This window comes from Nematolebias whitei, chromosome 3, assembly GCF_014905685.2.
Source record: "Nematolebias whitei isolate Nwh7 chromosome 3, NemWhi1, whole genome shotgun sequence".
Lineage (NCBI taxonomy): Eukaryota > Metazoa > Chordata > Actinopteri > Cyprinodontiformes > Rivulidae > Nematolebias > Nematolebias whitei.
The window spans coordinates 9,759,562-9,785,512 of NC_056500.1; the positions used below are offsets into that span (position 1 = coordinate 9,759,562).

The window sequence follows — 25,951 nt, forward strand, 5'->3', positions numbered from 1 at the left end:
GACGCCGGCCAGTCAGGCACGCCTGACGGCCACACCCAAACCAACAAAAAAAAACCTTAAAACGTGACGAAACTAAACAAAAATACAATTTAAACAAATAACATTAACACCCAGTGAAAAAGCAGTAAGAAAGAAAAGGCAAAGATATAGAATAAACAATATTCTCACACTCGCTCTTCCTCCGCTCTTCCACACACCCTCCTCTCACAAGAATAAGAAGAAATGGAACCCCTCAAGGAAGTGTGATAAGCCCTACACTATTTTCAGTTATGATTAATGATATTTTCAAAGATTTATCTTTCAGTTATGGTAAATCACTTTTTGCTGCTGATGGAGCGTTATGGAAAAGGGGAAGAAATGTGGAACATCTTATTTTAAAACTTCAGGAAGGGATAGATAAAGTAAGTAAGTGGGGAATAGAGTGGGGTTTCAGATTTTCAGTTGAAAAGACAAAAGTCATGTTTTTCACAAATAAAAAGATCGGAGTTAATAAAAAGTTAAAATTATACGGAAAAGAGTTAGAAAGGGTTGATTATTTTTGTTTTTTGGGAGTAGTGTTTGATAAGAAATTAACTTGGGGAAATCACATAGATCATATCATAGAGAAGGGTAAAAAGGTACTAAACATTATGAGGTGTTTAGCAGGGTTGACATGGGGTGCAACATTTGAGTCACTTAAACATATTTATGTGTCATTAATTCGGTCAAGAATAGATTATGGGAGTGTGGTGTATGGATCAGCGGCTAAAACTCGACTAAATAAATTAGATGTCATCCAAGCTAGAGCACTGAGAATTTGTTTAGGGGCAGTAAAATCAACTCCAGTATGTGCTCTACAAGTAGAATCAGGAGAAATGCCATTATGCATTAGAAGACAGCAGTTAATGGTTAATTATTGGATAAATTTGAAAGGACACAATGAAACTCATCCAGTTAAGAAAGTGTTAGAAAATTGTTGGGAAAGAGGAAAGGAGCTTAAAAATAGTTTTGGGTGGATAGGGGATAATTTAGCAAGAACATTTAAAGTATATAACAAAGAATTTAATTCAACAGTATTATGGCCCTTAAGGCCTACATGGGCATGGAAATATGTTAATGTAGATAGATCATTATTAAATATTAAGAAAAGGAAAACTACAGATATTTGTCAAGAATTTTATGATCGAGTAGAGAAGAAATATAATGATTACCTGCAAATCTATACAGATGGTTCAAAAGATCCAAAAACTGAAGCAACTAGTGTAGCAGTAGTGATTCCTGAATTAAAGATTAAGCTTTCGAAAAGAACATCTAATTTTCTGAGTATATATGCAGTAGAATTATGTGCTATATTATTGGCTTTAGAATGGGTGGAGGATAGTAGAACAAGTAAAATTATAGTTTGCAGTGATTCATTATCAGCAATATTAAGCATTGAAAAGGGAAGTTCAAGTAATCACCAACACATCTTGTATGAGATTCTGTTTGTTCATCATAGACTATGTGAACAAAACAAAACTATAGTAATTATGTGGACTCCTGCTCATTTAGGTATTTTAGGTAATGAAAAAGCAGATAGGTTGGCTAAAGAAGCTGTTAAAAAAGAAGATATTGATATGTCAATAAAATTATCTAAGTCTGAAGGAAAAAGTATAGTTTGGAAAGAAAGCAAGAAATTATGGGAAATGAGCTGGAATAATGAGACAAAAGGGAGACATTTATACAGGATACAGAAAACAGTTGATGTTAAAAGAATCGGAGGAATAAATAGGAGGGAGGAGATAATTATAAATAGAATAAGAACCGGGCATAGTTTTTTGAATGGCACTCTTTTTAAGATGGGGAAACATCTTACTCAATTTGCAGCAAACAACAACATTTTGCTAATGTTGTTGTTTGCTGCAAATTGAGTAGGAGTGTAACGCAATTTCAATTTCTATGTATGTCCTGTACATATGCAGAATTGACAATAAAAATCAATCAATCAATCAATCAATTACTGGTTTATGTGATTGGTGTAATACCACAGAAACAATAGAACATGTTTTTATTAATTGCAGGAAATATGTGGGTCAAAGAAGATTATTGAGAATGGAAATAGGTTGTAAAAGGGAACTAAAATTTGAAAATGTGGCTTCGCAGCTGAATAGTGAAGAAGGGAAAAGAAAGATATTTCGTTTTTTAAATAATACTGGACTCAATAAGAGAATTTGAGGAAAGAAATTAACTTATAAACACCAAGAGATGGCAGTAGTGCAACATTGATGGATGCAAGCTGCCGTTAAAAACCAAAGAAGAAGAAGAAGAAGAAGAAGCAACCAGGCTGTAGTTCAAATCTCTAAGGTAAGACTAACACATAAAAAAGGCATTTAATTTTTTTTTTCAGTTTGTTTTTACTCAGCCTAAGATTTGATGTATCAATTTAGAAGACGGAGAGAAACGATTTGTTTTGTACTTTTGTTTTGAAGGTGTGGCTTGTTTGTTTCGTTTGTCAGGAAATCGACACTTAAAGAGAATGGAACAAAACTGGTGTCTGCACTCCGTGGAAATTTAATTGTAGTTTTTATTTTGTAGAAAACATCGTTCTGTGTAAATTTTCCACACTAAAATCTGCTCCCAATTTGATAAGAAGACTTTAAAAATAAAGTTTAGCTTAGCTTTAACCTAGTAGCAAGTTCAGCAGCTGTGCAATAATTAGAGGTAAGAAACAACCAACATACTATAGTCCCTGTTAAATGTGTTATTCATGTAATTCATGAAGAAAAAAAGTGTGTTTAATTCATTTTTCTGAGAGAGGTTTGTCAAAAAGAATGTGTGAGCAAATTGAAATAATTGTTAATTCTTTGCAAACATCCTTGTGAGTTTGTATATCATGTGAGTTTGTATATCATGTGAGTTTGTATATCATGTGAGTTTGTATATCATGGGCTGTGAACTAATTGCGTTGTTTTTGTCCTTCAGTCCCAGCTCGTGTGTAAAATAACAAAATGTTGAAAACTGTGATTTTTAAAAATAAAATCTTACTTTAATACACACCAGTCTCACAAATTTTACCAACCTTTAAATTGATGTTCATTCCTTTTAAGTTTCTAAAGTGAAAATCACATTTTTGAATTGTGCATTTCACTTTATTTTATGCTTTCTTTGTACGATCCTGTAGAAGTTCACACCATCAGACCAGATGTCCACTCTGAGCTCCAAGCTGACCAGGACCCAGCAGAGAACAATCTGCTTCCAGCTGGGAAATGTTCGACTCAAACTGCTCTACAAAGCTTCTGTCCATGGTTTTACTGGCGCTGCTTTCCACCAGCGATGTGACAACCGCTGTCCCACTGTGTCTGTGGGCTTCAACGCCTCTGGTTATGTGTTCGGAGGCTACACCAGACAACCTTTTAATCAGACTGGAAAATATGTGAACGATGACCAGGCCTTTCTTTTCACCTTTAATGGAGAAACACTCCTCAAATATCCAGTTATTAATGCTCCATATGCAGTTCAGATGGTCGCCAACTCTGGTCCTTATTTTGGAAATGCACTGGGGTTTTTTAATGGAAACAATCCAGTGGTTTACAGTAATCCAGGAGGTTATTTCAACTTCAACGCTGCAGAAATGCATGGCAATGACCTGAACCTGACCGAGTGTGAAGTCTACCAGGTGGAGGGTAAGCTCTGTGTGGAAAAACTTGGAGATGTCATTTATACCTTTTTACATTCATTTTTATAAGTCATGAAATATAAAAATGGTTATTTTTTTTTTTCTTTTCAACAGAAACCACTGAACTTGAGAAGCCATGGAGGACGGTGATCTGGGAGTCTAAGTACAATGAATCATTCGCTTTTGTACAACTTAAACTTTGGCAGAATAAAATAAATGATCAATTTAATGTTTTAAATTTTTTCATCTATTGTATATTACCAAGTGATGATCTGTGTAGTGTGAGACTAATCTTGAACCCACCAACTGTTTTTGGTGTTAAAAATTGCACGGTGATGTTTGTGCAGGAAAAGGAGTGATCTGATGGAGAGCATTAAAACCTACAAACCCATAGTCAGTTCTGTGTCCCAGGCTCGGGTTTTAATGATTGGACCGGTCGGAGCTGGAAAGTCCAGCTTCTTTAACTCCATCAACTCCATCTTCAGAGGCCACGTCACCAGCCAGGCCATATCTGGCAGCTCCACCACCAGCCTCACCACACAGGTCTGTTTCTGACTGCCACATTTTCAGTTTCATCATCTCGGTGTGGTCTCAACTCACCCCCCTCTTTACAACAACAGTTTCGAACTTATTCTCTGAAAGCTGGACGTGAAGGCAAACCTCTGCCAATCATCCTGTGTGATACCATGGGACTGGAGGAAGGCAAAGGGGCGGGGCTTGACATAGACGACATCAGCAGCATCCTTCGAGGCCACCTGCCTGACCTTTACCAGGTATATTTAATTAATGCTCAGCAGAATGAGCTGTGTGAAACAAAGATTTGGCTCTAGTTTTCTCAAACTCCCCCTCTTTCTCTTCAAACGTCAGTTCAACCCCGCTGTTCCTCTGCACTCAGAGGCTCATGGCTATCAGAAGTCTCCAGGTCTCGACAACAAGATTCACTGTGTGGCTTATGTCATTGATGCTTGCACGATCTCCATAATGCCCACAAAGCTGGAGGAGAAGCTGGAAGCTATCCGCAGGAAGGTCAACCTGTTGGGTCAGTAGAGGTCTTCTTCACTCATCTACAGGTGCTGGTCATAAAAGTAGAATATCATGAAAAAGTTTTATTTATTTCAGTAATTCCATTCAAAAAGTGAAGCTTGTACATTATATTCATTCATTACACACAGACTGATATATTTCAAATGTTTATTTATTTTAATGTTGATGATTATAACTGACAACTAATGAAAACACCAAATTCAGTATCAGAAAATTAGAATATTGTGAAAAGGTTCAGTTTTAAAGACACCTGGTGCCACAGCCTAATCGGCTAATTAAATCAAAACGCCTGCAAAGACCTTTTTAAATGGTCTCTGTCTAGTTCTGTAGGCTACACAATCATGGGGAGCACTGCTGACTTGACAGTTGTCCAAAAGACGACCATTGACACCTTGCACAAGGAGGGCAAGACACAAAAGGTCATTGCTAAAGAGGCTGGCTGTTCACAGAGCTCTGTGTCCAAACACGTTAATAGAGAAGCGAAGGGAAGGAAAAGATGTGGTAGAAAAAAAGTGTACAAGCAACCCTGGAGAGGATTGTGAAATAAAACTCATTCCAAAATGTGGGGGAGATTCACAAAGAGTGGACTGCAGCTGGAGTCAATGCTTCAAGAACCACCACGCACAGACCTATGCAAGACAAGGGTTTCAGCTGTGCATTCCTTGTGTCAAGCCACTTTTGAACAAGAGAGCGTCAGAAGCGTCTCACCTGGGACTGTTGCTGAGTGGTCCAATGTTATGTTCTCTGATGAAAGTAAATTTTGCATTTCCTTTGGAAATCAAGGTCCCAGAGTCTGGAGGAAGAGAGGAGGCACAGAATTCACGTTGCTTGAGGTCCAGTGTCAAGTTTCCACGCCATTGATTTTTGGTGTGCCATGTCATCTGCTGGTGTTGGTCTGCTGTGTTTTCTGAGGTCCAAGGTCAACGCAGCATCTACCAGGAAGTTTTAGAGCACTTCATGCTTCCTGCTGATGAACAACTTTATGGAGATGCACATTTCATTTTCCAACAGGACTTGGTGCCTGCACACAGTGCCAAAGCTACCAGTACCTGGTTTGAGGACCATGGTGTCCCTGTTCTTAACTGGTCAGCAAACTCACCTGTCCTTAACCCCATAGAAAATCTATAGTGAAGAGGAAGATGCGATACACCAGACCCAACAATTCAGAAGAGCTGAAGGCCACTATCGGAACAACCCGGGTTCTCATAACACCTGAGCAGTGCCACAGACTGATCGACTCCGTGCCACGTCACATTGCTGCAGTAATCCAGACGAAAGGAGCCCCAACTATGTACTGAGTGCTGTACATGCTCATACATTTCATGTTCATACTTTTCAGTTGGCCAACATTTCTAAAAATCCCTTTATTGGTCTTAAGTAATCTAATTTTCTAAGATACTGAATTTGGGATTTTCATTAGTTGTCAGTTCTAATCATCAACATTAAAAGAAATAAACATTTGAAATACATCAGTCTGTGTGTAATGAATATAATATATAGAAGTTTCACTTTTTGAATGGAATTACTGAAATAAATAAACTTTTTTCATGTTGTTCTAATTTTATGAGCAGCACCTGTAGAAACTTTTAGACATATCTAATTTTCACCAGTTAAATTAAATTACTTTAAAAGTGACTTTTTTTAGTTTATACAGCTTGTAGTAAGACGACCTTTGTCGTGTTTGTAGGGATTCCTCAGCTGGTGCTGCTCACTAAAGTCGATGAAGCGTGTCTTTTGGTGAAAGAGGATTTGAGGAACGTCTACAAAAGTGAATACATCAAGGAAACCGTAAGACCAGTTAGAATTTAACACTGGAAACATCAAGTCTCAAGTTCTGAGTTTGACAGTAACTGCATCAACTGCTCTGCGCTGTAGGTGCAGGAGGTCGGCGCCAGGCTCGGCGTGCCGCTGTCCTGCGTCGTTCCAGTGAAGAACTACAGTGAAGAGCTGGAGCTGGACATGAACTGTGACGTCCTGCTGCTCAGCGCCATCGTCCAGATGCTCCGCTTCGCTGATAATTTCTTTGACGAGGTCAGCGACCGTTTGAGCAGTGTGGAAATGAAGGATTAGGTCTGTGAAGCTAAAACACCTTCCGAACAGTTCGACAGCTCAGGCTTATTAAAATATTTAGTGTTCAGTGGTAGTTTTAAAGTCAAGCATGTGTGAAAAGTGTTCTCGTTCTTGTTGATGGCGTTGCTTCAGCTTGTGGCAGAAACATGTTTTTCAATAAAAGCTCAGACAGCATGGACGAACGGAGGAACTGAACTTTATTAACGCAGCTCAGACGGTTGTGTAACAGGACTGTGGCGTTACAGCAAACTGTAAACTGCACAACAAACACCTTTAATCTGACTCCTCAGCTGCTTCTGCATCACTGGAACCAACAGTGGGTTATAAACTGGTAGCAACATTAAAAAAAACGACTTCGAAACAAACGTCTTTAAAATAGTGTTTCAAATATCAACGTTTTGTTAGTGCACATGACAAGACTGGGGCACGGAGGAAGACGGAGTGTGGAGAGGAGGGGGCGGGGGCTCGTATGGCACAGCTGATCCTCTCCACTTCAATCAGTCAGATGGCTTTTCCTTCTTCAGCCAACGGCTTCAGTCATCAACACACAAGGCAGCCATGTGAAGAAGGAACTGTTCACCTTCATAGTTACAACACACACACACAACGTGCACATGGGACTGGTCTGAGTCCAAAGGCTTGATTTAAGTGTCAACCTGAGAGACTGAAGCTCAGCAGCTGGCTGTAGATCATCAAACTTTTTGGCAACAAAATGTCCTTTTTTGTGTTCAAACTCAAACTACTGTGTTTTTGTTACTTTTGGAGGCATCTGCTGCTCATGTGACTCATCTTCCTTGGTTAATACAAACGTAAACTGACAAAACGAAGTGAGATGAATCACAATAACGACAGCGAGGACTCCAGGTTAAAAAATACAAATCCAGCACAACATAAAGCAAAAACTGTGTTGGCACAATCTCGGAGATGTTCTTAGGAATGTTTGGCAGTGATGGAGCAATACTGAAAGCTCATGTTTTTAGCTAATGTTCAGATATAAACTAATTGTGCAATGAGTAACAGATGCGTAACATCCAGGGTGCAGTCTACAGAACGTTAAAACTCAAATTCTCCTTTTTTTAATCAGCATCTCTGTGGACACTGTTGTTTTTTTATAAAGATTGCTCATTTTTAAATTTAAAAATAGGCATTAGAAGCTGAGATGTGCTGCAGCTTTTTGACATCTGACCACAGCACGAATTAAACTGATCCATCAAACGTGTTAAGGAAAATCTATAGTAATTTCTGTTATTGTATCAAAGTAGTCATGGATTATTAATACCATAACCTGCAGCCTAATTTTATGGAAAAACAAACTAATAAATACAGAACAAAAAGTCAGTGATGAGCTGAAATGAAGATATCAAGTTCACGTACAGGCTGGCACTTTTTGGACCTTCAGCGCTTGGACTCAACCAGACCCCTCTCTGTGCTTACATTAACATCTACAGACGTCACGTTCATTTTCCAAACGGTACAAAAGAAAAAACTTTTCCTTGTTTTCTTCCTCTTAAAGAACTGTACAAAATAATTAAAAAAAATTATTAGTTATACATATTTATATAACAACATTGTTTACGTTATATTACTATAAAGAACTGCAACTTTTGTGATGCTTTCGTTTACTACAGGACGCAGTATTCCTTTCTCAGAGTGCCGGGACATTTCTGTGCTGTTAGACCGGAAACATGATTTTCTCACTGCAATTGCAACAAGTGGCCACAAGGTGGAGCTAGTAAAACAGATTTCCTAATTATGTTGAGGCTGAAGGACTAGTGGAGTTCAAACCATCAGACCTGAGCAGAATGTCTGCTCACCTGTGAAGCAGAGCACGTCAACGGACACGTTCCAGTCTGGAGTACGGTGGCTGCTCCAGTATCCCGTCTCATTTTCCCACTTCCTGGAAAAGGAATACTGCATTTATTCTCTGCTAGCTGCATCGCCTTGTGTTGTTCAGCACTAGTGCGTATCCTGCTGGGGTAAAAGGGGGAGGGAGGTTCTGCTAGGCAGGCCCGTCCTTTGGAGAGGGCGGCGGATGGGACGAGGAGCTGGAGGAAGAGGAGGCTGAATTCTTCAGAGACCCCAGCGTCTTGCTGAACCAAGAGTTCTTGGCGGCTTGGATTTCAGTCATCAGGACTCCCCGCTGATGCTCGAGCTCCTGCAGAAAACACGAAGAACCGAGTGAGCAGAACTACACGGACCCTTCAGTACAGGTAACCAGAACCACAGCTGCACTTTTCAGTGGAGACTGAGACATTGGACTGAGCTGCACCACACATTCCTATTAAGTTAAGGTGATAAAACTTCTCTTATTATTTCTGGAGCAAGGCTGTTGAAAGCCTTACAGATAAAATGACAAACTAACTGCAAACAACGTGGATGAGAAGGGATCAAACCTTGAGTTTAATGTTTAGTTTTGCTTCGTTTTAAATGATGCTTCTGTGTTTAAGATATAAATCTTTACATGTGAAACTGTTAAACTGAGATATGAATGTTTAAAAAGCTACTCAATATAAGTTTAATATGTCTGTTGATGGTCAAAGTACTCTTCTTCAATAATGAAGCCTCAGAGAAAATTATTAATAATTATATAAAATATTAATAATTATTTTAATTTTTGTTTATTCCTCAGTTTTCTCTTCTTTATTTAAATACAACACATAAGAGCCAACAGCTACAAATTATATATTTCTTGATGATAATGACTTAAATCCATTTCCTTTCTAGAAGAAGTACTTCCTGTTGGCGGCCATGTTTATCATGATTAGTTCTGCGGACCTGGATTCGACACTTTGCCTCCACCAGCTGGAGTTTGGTCTGTGCGAGCTCCAGTTCCAGCTGTCTCAGCTGCTCCGTCAGTCCGTCCTTCTCCTCGTCCAGCGGTTCGTTGGACGTCCTGTCACTGCTGGGGGAGGAAGCCTGTAGGGACCCCAGGGTGCCGAACAAGTCCTTACATCGCTCGCACCCCATAACTTTATTCTGCAAAATGATACATCCACATAGAATAAACGACTGTGGAGGAAACAAAAATCAGTCACAGCTGAGATGATGCAGCTAAAAATCAGAGCAAATTTAAGCTCGTATATTAACAGAGTATCAAAATCCAGCCCGTTTGTCCCCTCATCTCCCGTGTCTCAGTCGGCTTCATGGGTAGTTCAGGATGGTGCCTTTCTACACTTGTTCCATTTGTAACTCGTTTCATTGTGATGTGCTGTTGCAACACATTATAATTAGAATGAAATAAACAAACATCCTCTGCCACACCCACAAAGAGCAACGCCGCATACTTGACAAGAACTGGGCATTTGTGTGGGTTTATCTGTGTAATCCTGTTCCTTCTGGGTGGGACGATGCACAGACCTGGGCTTGTCTCGTGCCTGACTGAAAGCCTGAGCACTGCCACTTAACTCATGTTGTCTGGTACAACTCTGCGGCTTTTGTCGGGAATTTACATGTCTCAAAAGTTGCATCAGCTGTTTGCTGCGCATTAGTCTCACCCTGACGATGTCCAGCTCTTCTTTTGTTGCCGCCTGCTGTTTTTCCAGCCTGGTGCTCAGCTGGGAGCAGATCTGAAGCAGAGAGAGGAAGTTAAAGAAGACGAGGTCCAGTTCTCCATCAAAACTACTGGTTCAGGTCTAAAACTTACTTTGTATCTTACAATGCTGAATTATTACAAACAAAAGTATTTAAAGATCTTGTTCTCTAAAACAAACCAAGCAAGGAGCTAAATTAAAACACAAAATTCTAATAATAATACCTGCACATTTTACAGTTACCTGTTTGTATTCAGCTATGATTGCGGTGGTTTTCTTGATCTCGATCTCGGCTTTTTCCAGCTCCCTCCTGAACACCTCCTTCAGCTGAATGAGACAAAGAGCGTAAAACATTAAACTATAAACAAGGAGGAATAACTTGTATGAATAAAAACCAGACAACATTAATCTCACTGTGTGGTTCATATAAATTATTTGTCTTCATCTGCTACATTTGTTAGCGACAATGATCATCTTTTCACTTCAGTAAAAGTGTTGGTAGACCTAACAAGGTAAAGTTATTTATCGAAAGCAGTGGTTCCCAGTCCTGGTCCTTGAGGAACGCCATCCTGCATGTTCTAGCTGTGTCCCTGCTCCACCACACCTGATTTGAATGAGTGGGTGATGAACAGACTTCTGCAGAACTTGACGAAGTAATGAAATCACTGTGTTGGAGCAGGGAAACGGCTCAAACATGCAGCATGGCGTTCCTCAAGGATCAGTGTTGGGAACCACAGAGATAAATAAACATTTATACATTTAGGGCTAACTTTCTCCACTCAGTGTGCTGTATTATATTGCTTAAAAACACTGCAGTTACGGAGAAAACCTAAATGTTATTCAGAGCATTGTTTTGTTTTTTACAGCACAGCTGCATTTTTATTTTGAACTCAAACCTCACACAGAAACAAATCTTTTGCACGCTGAGTTACTAGAGGAGAAAACCAAAATGAGAAAAACTGGAATCAGGATTTTGAGGGCAGAACGTGAGTAGAGAGTTTGTCAAACATGTTTTACTAAATTTTATAGCACAAAGCTCGGGATCATTTAGGACAAATCTGTGACGGATGCACATCGTGTATTTACAGCAATCACAATCCACCTCATCAGATGTCTTTAGCAGAGAGTGAAAAAAGTCACGAATGTCTTGTTGTGCCTCTTTTGGAAAAAGCTGCCTTTGTTTTTTTTTTACCAGCTGAGGATGAACCAAGATGTTACCTGAGCGGTCTCCTCCTCGTGCCGTCTCTTCTCCTCCTCTGTCTCCACCAGGCGTTGCTTGGTGCTCAGCAGCTCTTTGTTCAGGACATCTGCCTTGTCTTCAGCCTGAGTGTGAGAACAGACACCAGTCAGTGGGGCGGGGGCTCCAGCAGCATACAGAACGGCACAGAGGGGCTACAGCTCAGCAGTACAATGGTGGGGAAACATTTAGGCAGAGTTAAAATCAGCAGAAGGATTTCTTTCCATTTCATTTCATTTTAAAGTCGACATTTTTTTTCTACCAAATAAAAAAAAAATGTCTAAAAACTGTTCCAAGCATAAAAAGATGTCTTAATTTACACCACAGATGAACACACACACAGACTGTATGTAATATAGCATATGGGGTAAGAACAATGTCAAAATAAATGTGCATGTAAAGACAGAAATGTGCGCATGTTGGTCAATAGTTGTGCATAACTAGAATTTGTGTGCGTTTCCTTCATAAAAATACAATTTAAAAAGTGACAACTTCACAAACGTACAAGTATAAACTTCAAGTTTACAGTTGTAGTTTACTCTTTATGAATACAAAGAACTATGACAGTGAATATGAAATTACAAATGTGATCTTACATCACGGGGTCACGGGCTGGTTAATGGAGCACAGAACACATCGATTGTTGCGCATCCTTTCAGATTCAAGTCCTGGCTCTCATTTTTGATTGTATAAAACAATCTTGCTTTTCTTTCTCCATCCCACCCTTTCTGCCATTCTTTCTTCAGATTTAGTTTGATACTCCTCGTCTATGATTTGTTTGTATGTATGTATCGTGAAGTTAATATGATTTTGAGTTGCCTTCTTTTACATCTTATTTCCTTTAATTCCAATGTGTGCTGGTACCAATAACAATGCTACTGTTAAACCAGTCCTTTGTATTCTGAATAATTCATGGAGTATTTCTAATAAAATGTCTGGCCTGCTGTCTGAATTATTGTGTTTTAAACTCAATAATACGGAACTTGAATCTGAACAAATTGTTGTTTTTAATGGTTTTGCATCTTCCTCCCACTGCACTGCCAACAGAACAGTTAACATTTCTCCTGTGGAAACTAATAATCCGTTGGTGATTCGTTTTACTATTTTTAAAATAAATTCCGTTGGCGTTGAAATGGAGAAACCATTAAGAACGCAGTGTGTTTTGATGTGTTCTGCGCTCCATTAGCCAGCCTGCGACCCTGTGTAAGATCACAGTTGTAAACTCATTTTCACAAACAGTCATAGTTCTTTGTATTCATAAAGAGTAAACCACAACTGCAAACTTGAAGTTTGTGTTTGTAAGTTTGTGAAGTTGTAACTTTTTAAATTACATTTTTTTAAGGAAACATAAAATACATGAACAAAGTGTAGTTATGAACAACTATTGACTGATGTGCACACATTTCTGTCTTTACATGCATGTTGATTTTGAGTGTTCCTACCCCATAATAGCAGGCTTTTTAAATTCAGACCTAATGGGTCGTTGTGGTTCTTTAAAGCATTTGGATCATTTATTACCTGGTCCAGGTCATTGCGGAGGGCTATCTTACTGGTGACCAGTTCATGTGCCAAGTCGTCGTTCTCCTGCTCCAGTCTCATGCTGGCCTCCTGAAGACGGCGGTTCTCCCTCTGCACACACACACAGATGCAGAATGTGTTGTGTCACAGTTTGCCTTAAGGTTTGTGTTAAATAACAACAAAAATCCCTTTAAAGAACTTATTACAGCTCTTCTGATAAACCGGCAGTAATTTTAAACTCTGTTTTACTGAAAACATAATGCAGGTCGTCTCCCTCGTTTCCACAAACACACACCTATCTTTAAGTCGTCTGTGATCCATTAGTGGAATCTCATGACAACAGGCAGTAAACGCGCTCACATGATGCTCGTTGACAAAAAAAACAAAAAAACAGTTGTCATGGCGATGAGTGGTCATCTGACCCTGATATCCTGCCACTTATACAACCGTGACATTTTCTAATCCTGGGGTGATTTTACGTTCCACTCACATGAATACTCACACAAGCGTGCACGACAGGCATGAAGACAACATGCATTTGATCCGAGCTGTTGCATAACGTCTTATTTAATTACGCATAAGTTCATCTTAACAGCTGTGAGATCCAAAGGTTTAATCCTTACAACACAAGCAGACATCATATGGTTTAAACCAGGAAGAGATAATAAATGACAAGTGTCTGCTTCGACTCATTTCAGTGTAGTTTGAATGAAAAACCTTCATAATCTCTTTTTAGTCTTTATTCCAGGTACATGTGTCGTAATTTGGTTTGAATTTAAATCTTCAGCTATTTCTGTTAAAGTGACCCATTCCTATTCGCCTACTTATTTGACAAAAACAGAAATAACACAAATGATTCTTCAGAGTTCTTACCGAGCGCCTGTTTGTCCACAGACAGAACAACGTCCTGACACGGAGCGTCCAGAACGCATGACTAAACTCCAAAACATGATCCTGATGTTTCGCTTTTGGGAGGGACACTTCCCAGCCTCACTTTCTCTCCCTCCCAGTCTTTTTCCATTTATTTATAAATCTGTATTTTTGCTCTGATTACCCAAAGCATGTGTGGCAACCTGAATTAATTTGAATATTAACGCACAAAGAAAATCTACAGTTTGTAGCAAGCAGCTGTCATCCTATTCTTTCCAACCCTTACACTAAAAAACATCTTTCCTGTCTGCAGCTCGCTCAAGTTTAACGTCTTATCTACAACTAAAGTCTTCCTTCCTTCCTCTTCTCTAAAACTGGCAGCTTGTACTCCAACATGTCACGTCTGCCTTTAGGAAAAAATGACTGGAAACGTTTTCCTTCAGCTGGAAGTTTAAATCTTTACTGGAAGAACTACTGGCTCCGTTCATAATGTGTGTGGGTTTTTGGAATTAATTACTCATCACGGTAAAAGCATGGAGAGATTTTAGGCGCGTTACATTTGTATGAAACATGACACGCTTCAGATATTTGAAAGGTACAGTCGCATGACTGCTGTCATGCTTGTTTATGAATTAGTTTTTTTAAAAGTTGCATTAGTTGCTAATATTACCATCAAAAGTGTTTCTGTAAACATTTAAGTTTAAGCACATAAAAAATCAGGAAGTAACTGATATAGTTTACTCAACAACTTTAACCTTTATGTTCATATTTGGATGAATAAAACCTAAATACACTTTGTAAATATTCAGCAGCCTCACACTTTCCATTTTTCTTTTCGTCAACTCAGGTATAATCCAGGAATTGTGGCATACTAAAAAAACATTCCAATGTCAATCATAATCCAGGTTAAAAAAAAAATCCAACAAAGTTCAGTCAGGTCACTGGGACGGTTTCTTTTTTTGTTGAGACGTTTCGTCCTTCATCCAAAGGACTTCGTCAGTCCGAGGAGCCACAACAAACTCAGTCCCACAAACAGCACACTCCCATAGTGGACCAACCAGTTTGCTGGTGATAAGATGGTTTCTCGCCCTCTCCAACGCTGACTCCTTTGAGGCAGCCAAAGTGATTAAACACAGCAAAGTTCATGCACAATAATCCAGGTAAAAAAATCCAGGTCATTGATTTTTTTTTTTTTTCAAAGTGAGAAGTGCAGAAAAGAAAGAAGGAAAGTGGAGGACCCTAAGTTAATAAAACAAACTTAATATTAATCTGAGTTCATCATGGTGTGTGTTAACATTTATAAAATTACTACAACTGTCAAGACAGTGAAGCCATTTTGAAGGAGTCACTTTAAAGAAGTAATTACAAATTATTGAAGGGACTCTTGACAACAAAAAGAGCAAACTTCCAACCACAACCATTAATAAATTATTCTCTTTTACCCAAAATAATTTAAAGGAGTGCTCTTTCCACTACAACTGGTTCAAAACAGAAATGCATGTTTGATTAAATCACTGTAGCCATGGTCCAGTTTTTATTAGGAGAAAAAAGTGAAAGCTTAATGAATTCAAAGTTTCTTGTTTAAAAGAAGAAAGTAAAATGTTGTGTCATTAATTATTATTATTGATTAATAATGAACGAACATTTTGTTTTAGAAAATGTGAGAATAACGCTTTGAGTACTGAAGGAGAATAAAAGGTCAAAGTTGAGCAGATGAAGTGGAGGAGGGTGTCCAGCCTGTATAATATCTGCCTCGCCTCTCGTTTCTCGTTGAAGACACAAAGCGTCGCAGGTGGCTGCGGATGTGCCTGACAACTTCATTTATTTATAGCTATCGTCAAAGTGAACGCCTGATAAAAATAGTTTCAAACACACAGTTGCTCTCATGACATTTCTTATATTAGATAAGTTTTTCTTTTTTTTTATAAAAGCTATATATAGCAGACAGAAACAAAATGATTATTTTTTCAAAGAGTTTGTTCAAACAAAATCTGTTTAAATAGTTATAAATCACCTAAAGCCTCCTGGAGGTGGAAGTGCTTTTAAATAAACACTGAAGACGAGAACAAACACAGCGGACCTGGTGTCGCGCTGCGGGTGTTTCATACCTGGTATCGGTCGATGGGGTCTTCTTGTTGCAGCTGGCTCTCTCTCAGTGTCAGATATTCCTTCTCAAACTTCTTCAGCTTCTTGGTTGGAACCTGAAAAACACAGATTTAAAGACTTCATCCCTTCATAAGAAAGGTCAGTGGTGAGCTTCAGACAGGTAATTAAACCATTTTAAGAATTATTTACAGTAAAACATCCAAATCAAGTTTTAAGTAGTGCTGCTATTATTTTTACATGGCGTTAAAAGAGAACAGCTTTTAATGCAGCAGTGGCGAACCGTGACAAATACAGCTAGGCCGTCAGTTAGGATGCAAGATAGTAACATCCTATTTATTAAATGCTAACGTCAAAGACACTACAGAGCCACGGTCCAATTACATCACTTCAATGTAGGAATGTGCGATATGGCATAAAATTCATATCACGATATGTATTGTGAAGGGTGGCGATAATGATATATATCACAATATGTTTTTGGTATAAAACTTGCAATAGGAATGAAAAAAAAAGCATAGGATGTCCTTTTACTATAATTTATTTTGAAAACTGCTATATCACAAAATAATCTCAATTAAGAAAATTCCACTACTAGGTCCAGAGTTTTTAAATAATTAACAAATCAAATATTAGGCTTCTTTCTTGTAGTGCAAAAGATATCAAATGTAGTTTTAGCCATATGTTTTAAACAAAAGAATGTTGTTAACAGTTTCCAGTCTTCTAACTTAAGAAATGAACAGCAACAGAGCAGCATTTTACACTGAAACGCTTCACCCTCCAACCCTCTAGTGGGCGTCTCCTTCCGCTTTAAAGGAGAACTGACACAAAATGGCGACCAGTTTCCTCTGTGGCTTTGACCAGAGGGTCTCGCAGTAAAGTCGCACAACACAGCGTTCTTTTCACAGATCAGAGAGCAGGTTTCTCTAAAGCTGACCAACGCTTACTTTAACGTTGGACAAAAAAAAAAAAAAAACAACTTTGGACGGAACACAGCGTTTTGCGCATGCGTCTGAATATGGCAACACTATGGCAAGCCAGCCATAGTTAGCTTGTAGCTTCGCTACTTAGCTCTCGAAGAAAAGACTTGGAACACCACTTACGCACAGTTTTCAACTAAAAAAAGTAAAGATTAATCTGACAACTCTGATTTTCCATCAGACACAGCATTACTGCGGTTAGCCGGTAGAAGACAGATCTCTATCATAGGTGGAATGTCTATCATTTCTACCGTGTACCGTATATATCGCACATTCCTACTTCAATGTCAGTTTAGTAATCCAGTAACTTACTGACAGGAAGTGCTTTCCTACTTTTTATAAATCGAGTAAATCATCAAACTTATTGCGTATTTTTTTCTTCAGCTTCTTGGTTGGAACCTGAAAACCACAGATTTAAGGACTTCATCCATTCGTAAGAAAGGTCAGTGCTGTCTGACCTATTGCCTCATTTTTTACAGTCACTAACAACAAACCAACCCAACACCCCATCTGAACACATGACCTGAGAAAGTCCACCCATTTCTGTCCCAATATTACCCAGAAAGCCCAGTCTCTTGCGTTTGTGAACATGTAATTTTGAAATTCACACTGAAATTTAACAGTAACCCACAGAACTTGCCATTTATGTAGATTTTCAAAATACAACTCTAAAATCAAAAATTATTAATGAAAACCTAAATGGGATATTTAATCTTCACACTGTGTGGAATTTTTAATTTACATGTTGCACTTGAATGCATCACAAATCTTTACGTGGTTAATAAATAAATAAACAAAATATGCCCTGCAAGTCCTTCCTGAAGGCTCAGAGCCCAGTGTTTTGGTCCCGTCCACTCTACATCAACATTATTGGTTAATTTTCCTGTCACTTATTAAAAACTCTTTCACTTATTAAAAACTCTTTCTCTACAGACTTGGACTCGGCTCCGCCTTCTCTCCTGACAGTGAAGTAAGTCCTCACCAGAAAGCTCCTTTAAACATGTTTCTGCTGGAGACAAAACTTTTAAAGTATCTGATTGGATAACTATATTTTCATTAATTAGAAAAGTTTCTTGCTCAACTGCAAAATAGTTTACAGAAAATGAAAAATTACCACAAAAACTACATAAAAATATAAAATTAATTTTTTTTTAAATTAATTATTTCATATGTGCAAAAGTCTTAGGCCTTCTCTAAATGCATTGAAGGCCTGAGGGTTCCCCACTGCCACATGTATATTTTTACACACATTTTATAACAATTTTGACTAAAACAGCATGTCATCATCATTCTCAGAGTTTTCTTGTTCACGAGAAAACTAACTTCGGACTAAACAAAAACAGCGCTGTTGAACAACTTGTTTCCTCTGGAGATAAAAGCTGAAACGACTTATCAGCTGAGCACTGATGTGGTCACACCGAAGACCAAGAGATTAGATTTCTTTCTCTCTTTTTTCTAAAACAGACAATTTGTCCCAGCAGAAAATTCATTTCAACCATATTAACAAACTGATGCTTACAAAAGACATGACACTATAAAATTAACATGGGATAAACATGCCCAAAATATATATTATTAATTAGCTTTATTAAGAAAGAATAAGTCCCAATAATCAAATATTCACATTTGTGACATAATTCATCTGGAATGTAAGCTGCTGTATAAGTTTAGTATTCTGGGGTTTTTGTTGAGTTTGCCAGTTTTAGTTTATCATTTTTGTGTCTTTTTATTACATAAACATTTAAAAGTTGAATCCTTAAATAAATATTTTGGTATTCTTATTATCCAAAGACAGCCCTGATGTTCTGTTAAAACAATCTAACTTGATGCCAAACCAGTGTAAAGTTTTCAAACAAAGAAATTCATTGAGATAGAGTGTGCTGACTGAGGCCAATAAAACAATATACATGAATAAAACTAAGTCCACAAGACTTAATGGAATGAAAACTTCTAATATTTAGACGCTTTTAGCCAAAAAAATATGAAACCTGAGACATGTTTATGGCGGATTCACACCTCACTGAATGTGTTTGTGTGTCTGCTGGGAGTACTGGGAGTAGGTGGTAAAGTTACCTCCCTGAAGTGGCAACAGCGTTGCCATGGCGCCCACAATCGGGGTGAGACCGGCGTGTTTGTTCGTCTCCCTCAGTCTGACACAAGCTGAACAGGACAGTTTTCAAAAAGTTTATCTATTTATTCTTGATATGTTTTTGTTTAAACTCATTTTATTCCTTTTATTCTTTTCCCAACGTCTTATCTTGAAGAAGAGATGTTTTATCTGAACGAGACCTTCCTGATAACATAAAAACAAATGAATAAAAAAATAAAACAATTGTAAATATAAAGCATTAGCAAATGAGTTTTTTTAAGGAACCGAATTAATGTTTCTAAATTTGCCAGTAGCCCCATCTGTACACTGGTTTTGGTGGATTTGAGCTTCAACCACCTCGTTTTTGTTTTTATGACGACATCCGAGCTAAAAAATAGCTTCACGTTTACGGCATTTTACAACATTTGAATAATGAAAGAATGAACCATCCACCAATATAAAAATGAGTAAATAAAATTGCCTTGTAAAAGAGATTTAGAGCAGAACATTGTGATCGCTTTTAAGCAGAAAACAAGGGAAACAAGTGAGCCACTATAAGACGAAGCCTGCCAGAGAACCATTACTGGTCCTCCAGTCCGACCTGAAGGGTCATCGTTGTCTTTGACTGCCCGGCATGGAACCACAGGGGCGGGTAAACGTCACTGCACAAGTGTGTGAGAAACAACTCCTCACTCAGCAGATAATAAGACCTCCGATTCTTTTCTTATCTTATAGGAGAGATAAAGAGAAGCTCGGTTTCTGCTGCTGAGTTAATCATTTCTGTAACATTTTGATGTACCGTATTTTTCGGACTATAAGTCGCTGTTTTTTTGCACAATTTACAGGGACTTATACACCGAAGCGACTTATTTACGTATTTTTTCCCATATTTATGAAACAATTTTTGGCTGAAATATGACCGTTTTCATTCATTCTGACTGAAAATATTGAACAATACAATTTTCAGCCGCTAGATGGCACTCGAGTATGGCATGCCATTGTGTCATGTAATAGGTTAAAGTGGCTAATAATGACACAGTCGGCTTGCCTGCAGCAACCGTCAGATCAGCTTCATTTCGCTGTGCCGCCCCAGTGAAATGCAGCTGATCTGACCGTCAAAGTGCATTTATTAAGAAAAGGTTAGACTGAGACACACCTTTGCTATAATTTCGAGCAAACAAATAATTGTTTTTAGGTGTTAATCTTGTTAAAGTCCTCCTGTGTACGCTCCCGCGGCTGCTGTTTGGCAGGCAATCGATTTTTGGCACAACACCAGCCCACATTTCCAGGATGTCAGCGGTGACGCATAATAGTTGCGACGTATACGGCGAAGCGACGTATTTATGTTTTTTCCCGCTTTATTAGACATATTTGGACTGATGCGACTTATAGGGCGGTGCGACGTGTACGGCAGAAAATACGGTAGATAAACTGAACAGTGTTTACCTAAAGGCAACAACAGTAATAAGAATGAGACCAATCTGAAGTGTGCTTTTCACTTTTATTACTGATAAATAAGTGACCAACAAGCTGTTTAAGATTTTACTCCTACACATGTTTTGTTGCAACAATAAAAGCTGATATTTGGCAAGATTAACAATAAAGTCAGATTTTTTATATATATCCATAAAAAGCAGAACTACCTTCCATTCTTATGATGAAAAATGTGAATAATTTAACACGACTTAGTCACAACTAAAATAGTTTTTCATAAAGAACAAGTGGAGCAAAAGAGCCCTTAGAAGAATACTTGCCCATGGTTTCCTTTGTGAAATACAAGATGACAAAACAAAAAGTTTATTGTAAAAAAGCACCAACCTCTTAGCTTCACTGACTGAAACTTATTTTTTTATTTCCATCAACCATTGTGGTTTCACGTTTTGTTAATACTCATTCATATTTCCCTACAAACGTTTCCTAACAAACTGCTCAAGTCTTTTTCCCTAACATTGTTGTGCTGATGTGTAAATTTGACACCGAATAACAACCCCAGTAATGGGGGTTTTATTGTTTTCTCCTCACACACAAGCTCTTCTTTGTATAAATTGTGTTGGAAAAAGGTGGAAAATCCACTTTTACCTTCAAACGCGTTGATGTAAAACAATATGCACGACGTTTTTCTGTACAGAGGCTAAATTTATGAGTTTAGCCACTTCAGAATTCTTCTCTCCTTTTGTTACAATTGTTATTTTTATCTGGTTAAATTTCACTGAACATTAGTTTGTCAGCAAGTTGAAGCAGTTTGTATCTTTGTTAAAACGTGAACTCTAATGATTAACTGAATAAAAGTTCAGGCTGAGAAGCAGCTGCTGATTAAACAACCTGCTGCTCTCCAACACCCCTAAAACACACAAACATCGCAGAATGACTGTAGAGGAATAAAACTGGGCTGGATCCACCGTGATTCAAACACACACATTCCTACAACTGTTGAAGAAGACGTGATCTGCAGATTTTTTAACCCTTTATGTCCCTTTGTTGATGCTATGAGGTAAATTACGGTGCTGCCAGCATCAAAGGGTTTTTAGTTGGATCCTCGTGGGGTGACTGAAACTGAGCTGAGATCTGGTTACTATAAATAACAAAACGTGACATTTTCATTATTCTCACACTAATATCTTCTCATGAGACAAACATTAGCCGTGCTTTCCTCTAACAGAAACTTGCATATCGGTTTAGTAACCCGCACAATGTCACAAACGCAGATGTTTTAGGTTTAGGACGAAAAAGTGCGTCTTCAAACTCATTTTGGAGTTTAGTGTGAATATAAGAGGTCAGCTCTGATTCAGACAAGGCTATTAAACATGCAGGGTGCTGCAAGAAATGGTATCAGACCCACATTTAGTTTCCTGACCTGAATCCCTGCAGCAAAAAATGGAATTGGTCCCAAACCGCCAAGCAGAGATCACAAACTAGTTACTAACCTACAAAAAGGTTAAATCCTGTCATCTGGACAGTTTGACGAGTTAACCTTTTTTATATTTCTTTACCTGGATGATTGAGCTTACAAACCTTTTTAGTTACTAACCTACAGGCCTGTCGCAATAAACAATAAATCAGTTAATCACGTGATAAATTAAAGTTATTGACCTAATTTTCATTTATCGACTTTATCGTTTCTTCAAGTCTCTCTTTCTACTGAAGACACTGGATGACAAAAAGCTCAACTCCGGTGCTCTTCGCTGACCCCTCCCTTTCTCTCCATTTTAACCGTCCAAAATCGTGTTTTTGGACATTTTAAATAAGCTAAGCTGAGAAGCTAAGCTACGAGGCTGACCTCGGGGAACAACCTCCGTCTTGTTGAAGCTCCAAAATTCACGGTTGAAACCTGTGCTTACGTGTAAAAAGTTGTTTTTCTCTGCAAAAAGAAGCTGAGAACTTGTTTACTGATTTTAATTACAAGCTTTGTGTGAAAAATGCTATGCTAAAGAGCTCAAACCACACCAAGCGTCCGCCATTTTGAGAACCGAAAAAAGGAATGAGCACCGTCAAGGGGCCTCCCTCCCATTTTTCTTAAAGAGACATGCTCGCTTCCTCCCTCACTATCCATCCTTCGGTTTAAACTGTCTTATACTACCGTCCAGTGGTCAAAAAAGGTACTACACTTAAAACAAATTAACCAATATTTATTTTTAAATTTGACAATAATTACTAGTTATTGTCAAATTTCAATATTATCGTTTATCGCAATATTTTCTGAGACAATTAATCGCCCAGCAAAATTTGTTATCGTGACAGGCCTACTAACCTAAAAGGAAAAAAAAGTGCATTTTTTGTGTGGATGTGTGAAAACAAGTTGAAGGTTGAACTATTCAATCATAGCAAAGCCTTAAAGTTTGAATATTAAAATAAGAACAAGCCAAGCGGACAGTGGAAGAAAACTACGCCACCAAATTAAACTACCCACGTGAGGGAAACACACGCCCAGGCACACGCACACACACACTGATTGCAAATGTACATCAGTAACCGAAAGAAACCGATGGAAACAAACGAGCTGTGCGTGCGCCGACTGACAAAATTCTGTTCCCTCAAATGTCAGAAACGACTTCAGGGGTGACGCTGCACACCCACAGACTCAAACAAGCCTGTGTTGAAACTCCCACATGGAAAGAAGCATGTACTTTCAGTTCAAATGTATTTTCCACTTCTGTTTGTGAGGGAACAACCATTTCCAGAATAACATAATAGTAAAGATAAAAAAAAGACAACCAGCATTATCAGATTAACTCAGTAAGGGTTAGGGTTAACAAAGTCGAGAGATTAAAAACACAAAAACAGGGTGATGGTGAGACAGACCTACCACAGATCTGGGAGTTCTGAGTGGTTTGGAATGAGCCACTAAGCAAGCCAAGGTGTCCTCCTCGCCCGGGCGTTCGACTACATGAGCGTCATAAGCCACCACGATGGACACCTCCTGCATCATCTTGGCTTCTGTTTGCTCCAAGCAGCAGAGAGGAGGGCAGAATGAGGAAGAAGGAGGGATCGTGGTGGGGAAGTAGAGGAGAGGAGTGCTGCGGAGAGCTTTTGTTTCTGTCTGAAAGCGGAGGTGGCGACTGGCTGCCTTCAAGAGCCGCACAGGAGCCGAGCCACACCCACTAAGGAGGAGGAGAGCGGAGGGGAGTGAGGAGGCAGCACAACACACCTGTTTGTCTCTCCTTCTCCCTCTCTGTAACGCTAGAAGTGTGTGATGAAGTAGGATGAGTTTGCCTTTTTTCCTTTCCAGCGATTCCTTCCTTCTCGTCTCTGCTCCTCCAACCTTTACTCTCTTTTACTCTTGCAGGTTGCAGCTCGGTCTATTTTTCTTTCCTGCTGCAAGTCAAAACAACTACAGCCTAACGACGAAGGCTTGTTTGCACAGTTACACTCGGTGTGAGTGTACGAGACTAACACTGATAGGAAGGAAGTAGTCAGGTCAACCACAGTGACTGCAGTTAAACATGGTTCAAACAGTAAAATCAAGGAAGTGACGTGAGAAGAAACTCAACGCTGTCTCAGAAAATGCCTGAACACTCATGTGTCATCCCAAAGGACCTCAGTAAAAAAAAAAAAAAATCTACAAGGCAACCTTTTTAAGATGCCTGACAATAAATAGCTTCTCTCCAAAGAGATGCAATCACAACTTTTAGCTAATCATGGACCACCGTATTTTTCAGACTATAAGACACATTTAAAATCCTTTAATTTTCTCAAAAATTGACAGTGAGCCTTATAATCCGGTGCACCTTGTGTATTAATTCTTGTTGTGCTTACTGACCTCGAAATGATTTTATGTGGTGCACGGCGCTCAAAAATCTGTCAAAATGAACTTGTTTCGTTTAATGATAATCCGGTGCAACTTATAGTCTGAAAAATACAGTAACTTTATTGTGTTTATCCTATTAAAATCCACATTTATTAGTCCTGTGGAGAACTGAATGTTTCAGGATAATAACATTAATGAGTATCACTTGTAGATTTGTCTTTAATTAGTTTTTTTTTCTTCCATTGCAGTGTATGGAGTGTAAAGATGTTTATTTCTGCTCAGAATACACAGCATCAGTACCACCTACTGACTTGTGGCATCCAGAAAAAACTATGATTTGCATTTGGTGTGTTGTTAACAATACTGTGGACGTGTTACAAAAACATACAGTCTGTCCTTGATAACTTTAAAAAAAAAAGGAGTTCAGCCATTATTACTGTATTTTTGTTGGCCTGAAATACTGATCATGTGTGAAATAACAGAAAACTTTGCAACAGAAGGAACTCAAAGCATCTCAACTCTGTGAAACATTTAAAGACCTTGTAATTACTGCATACCTCAAGAAAGCAGATATGCTCGCTGGAGAAAGAAAACATGGATATCTTATCAAAAACTAAAAAAGACGTGGCTCGGCGCAGTAATGAATCACGATTATCATTTTATTTAGTAACTTCACAACCAAAGAAGAAACTGATTACTTTGATCGATAACTACAGAACTTGTGTATGTTTAATGTATAAGTAAATACTTTGTGTACTTTTATCTGTAGAGTTAGACTCCTTGTTTACTTCATGCTACAAATCCTCTGTCTCCTTATGAAGGTCTTTGAAAGTGCTGTCATGATTGGGGGTCGTCATAATTCCTGGAATTTAAATCTTTCCAAATATCATTCTATCTGCCTTTAGTCACCGCTCTTTTCCAGTTTTTTTTTAAAGTTTAGCTTCTCAGCTGAAGCTCTTTGGCAAAAAGCAGATTAATCATTGAACCACAGAGCACCAAATGAGTTTATGACTTTCCCCATCCTTTGTCCTCAAGTCATCGCTCCAGTTGTGCCGCTTTGGATGTTAAAAAAGGCAGAGAAACTCAAATTCTGCCCCAAATCCCCAGAAAGCCTAAGCCACTGCCCGTTGTGTTCATCAAGTTAAGGTGCCGAGGAATTCGTTTGCTGTTTTAAGCTGCTTATAAAGTTCGGCTGATCCGATTTAAACGCGGACAGAGGGAAATATGTAAAAATCAGAGCGACAGGAGAAAGCAATGGGGCTTTTACAAGCTGTCTTTATTTATTCATGATGGTTACTGTATGAGTATAACCTGTTTTTAAACCAAAGTACAAATCTGTGACAACCAGCTCCCTTTATATTTCCTTGTCCCGGTCAAAAAGGAGCATGGTGTATTAATTAGGGCATTGTATATATTCAATTAGATAGAATGTGGTTATAAATAGGGAAATACAGCTGTGACCATTTTGATGAAGCACAACTTGATGGACAGGTCAAGAAGCTGCGGTTTGATGTGATGTGCAGAACGCTTTAAGATGACGTGAAGTGACACCCTGTCCCTTGATGCTTCGTAGAAATCAAATATACAGTATATGTGGCTCGGAGTAGCTGGACGTGTGGATCTGTGGGACA

At 38.6% G+C, this 25,951-nt stretch overlaps 2 protein-coding genes across 4 annotated transcripts in view; one reads left to right on the forward strand and one right to left on the reverse strand.

Annotated features, from left to right (window-relative positions):
- The first annotated feature begins 2,001 nt into the window (after positions 1–2,001).
- On the forward strand, positions 2,002–6,830 carry LOC119430532 (interferon-induced protein 44). Its single transcript, XM_037697955.1, has 8 exons — positions 2,002–2,322; positions 3,140–3,641; positions 3,749–3,797; positions 3,982–4,177; positions 4,255–4,407; positions 4,502–4,673; positions 6,366–6,466; positions 6,554–6,830. The coding sequence occupies exons 1-8, from the start codon at positions 2,248–2,250 to the stop codon at positions 6,746–6,748; spliced, it is 1,443 nt and encodes a 480-aa protein (XP_037553883.1). The 5' UTR covers positions 2,002–2,247; the 3' UTR covers positions 6,749–6,830.
- A 1,425-nt stretch (positions 6,831–8,255) lies between these two features.
- rabgap1l (RAB GTPase activating protein 1-like) overlaps positions 8,256–25,951 on the reverse strand; it is a 111,026-nt gene continuing 93,330 nt past the window's right edge. For 2 of the 3 annotated variants that reach the window (XM_037697950.1, XM_037697951.1), the window contains 7 exons: positions 16,012–16,104; positions 13,034–13,144; positions 11,497–11,601; positions 10,522–10,605; positions 10,243–10,314; positions 9,524–9,724; positions 8,256–8,903 (listed from right to left, as the gene is read on the reverse strand). In XM_037697950.1, coding sequence (XP_037553878.1) covers positions 8,748–8,903; positions 9,524–9,724; positions 10,243–10,314; positions 10,522–10,605; positions 11,497–11,601; positions 13,034–13,144; positions 16,012–16,104 — 822 coding nt within the window. In that variant the 3' untranslated portion in view covers positions 8,256–8,747. Of the gene's footprint in view, positions 8,904–9,523; positions 9,725–10,242; positions 10,315–10,521; positions 10,606–11,496; positions 11,602–13,033; positions 13,145–16,011; positions 16,105–23,378; positions 23,609–25,951 lie in introns of those variants that run through there. The other variant, XM_037697952.1, reaches the window with a different exon arrangement.

Excerpts from the sequence above, each read along its gene's own strand:
- LOC119430532 (XM_037697955.1), top strand. The coding sequence starts at position 2,248 with ATGCAAGCTGCCGTTAAAAACCAAAGAAGAAGAAGAAGAAGAAGAAGC. Across the intron at positions 4,408-4,501 it reads ACCTGCCTGACCTTTACCAG|TTCAACCCCGCTGTTCCTCT; the intron begins GTATATTTAATT and ends TTCAAACGTCAG. Across the intron at positions 6,467-6,553 it reads GTGAATACATCAAGGAAACC|GTGCAGGAGGTCGGCGCCAG; the intron begins GTAAGACCAGTT and ends TCTGCGCTGTAG.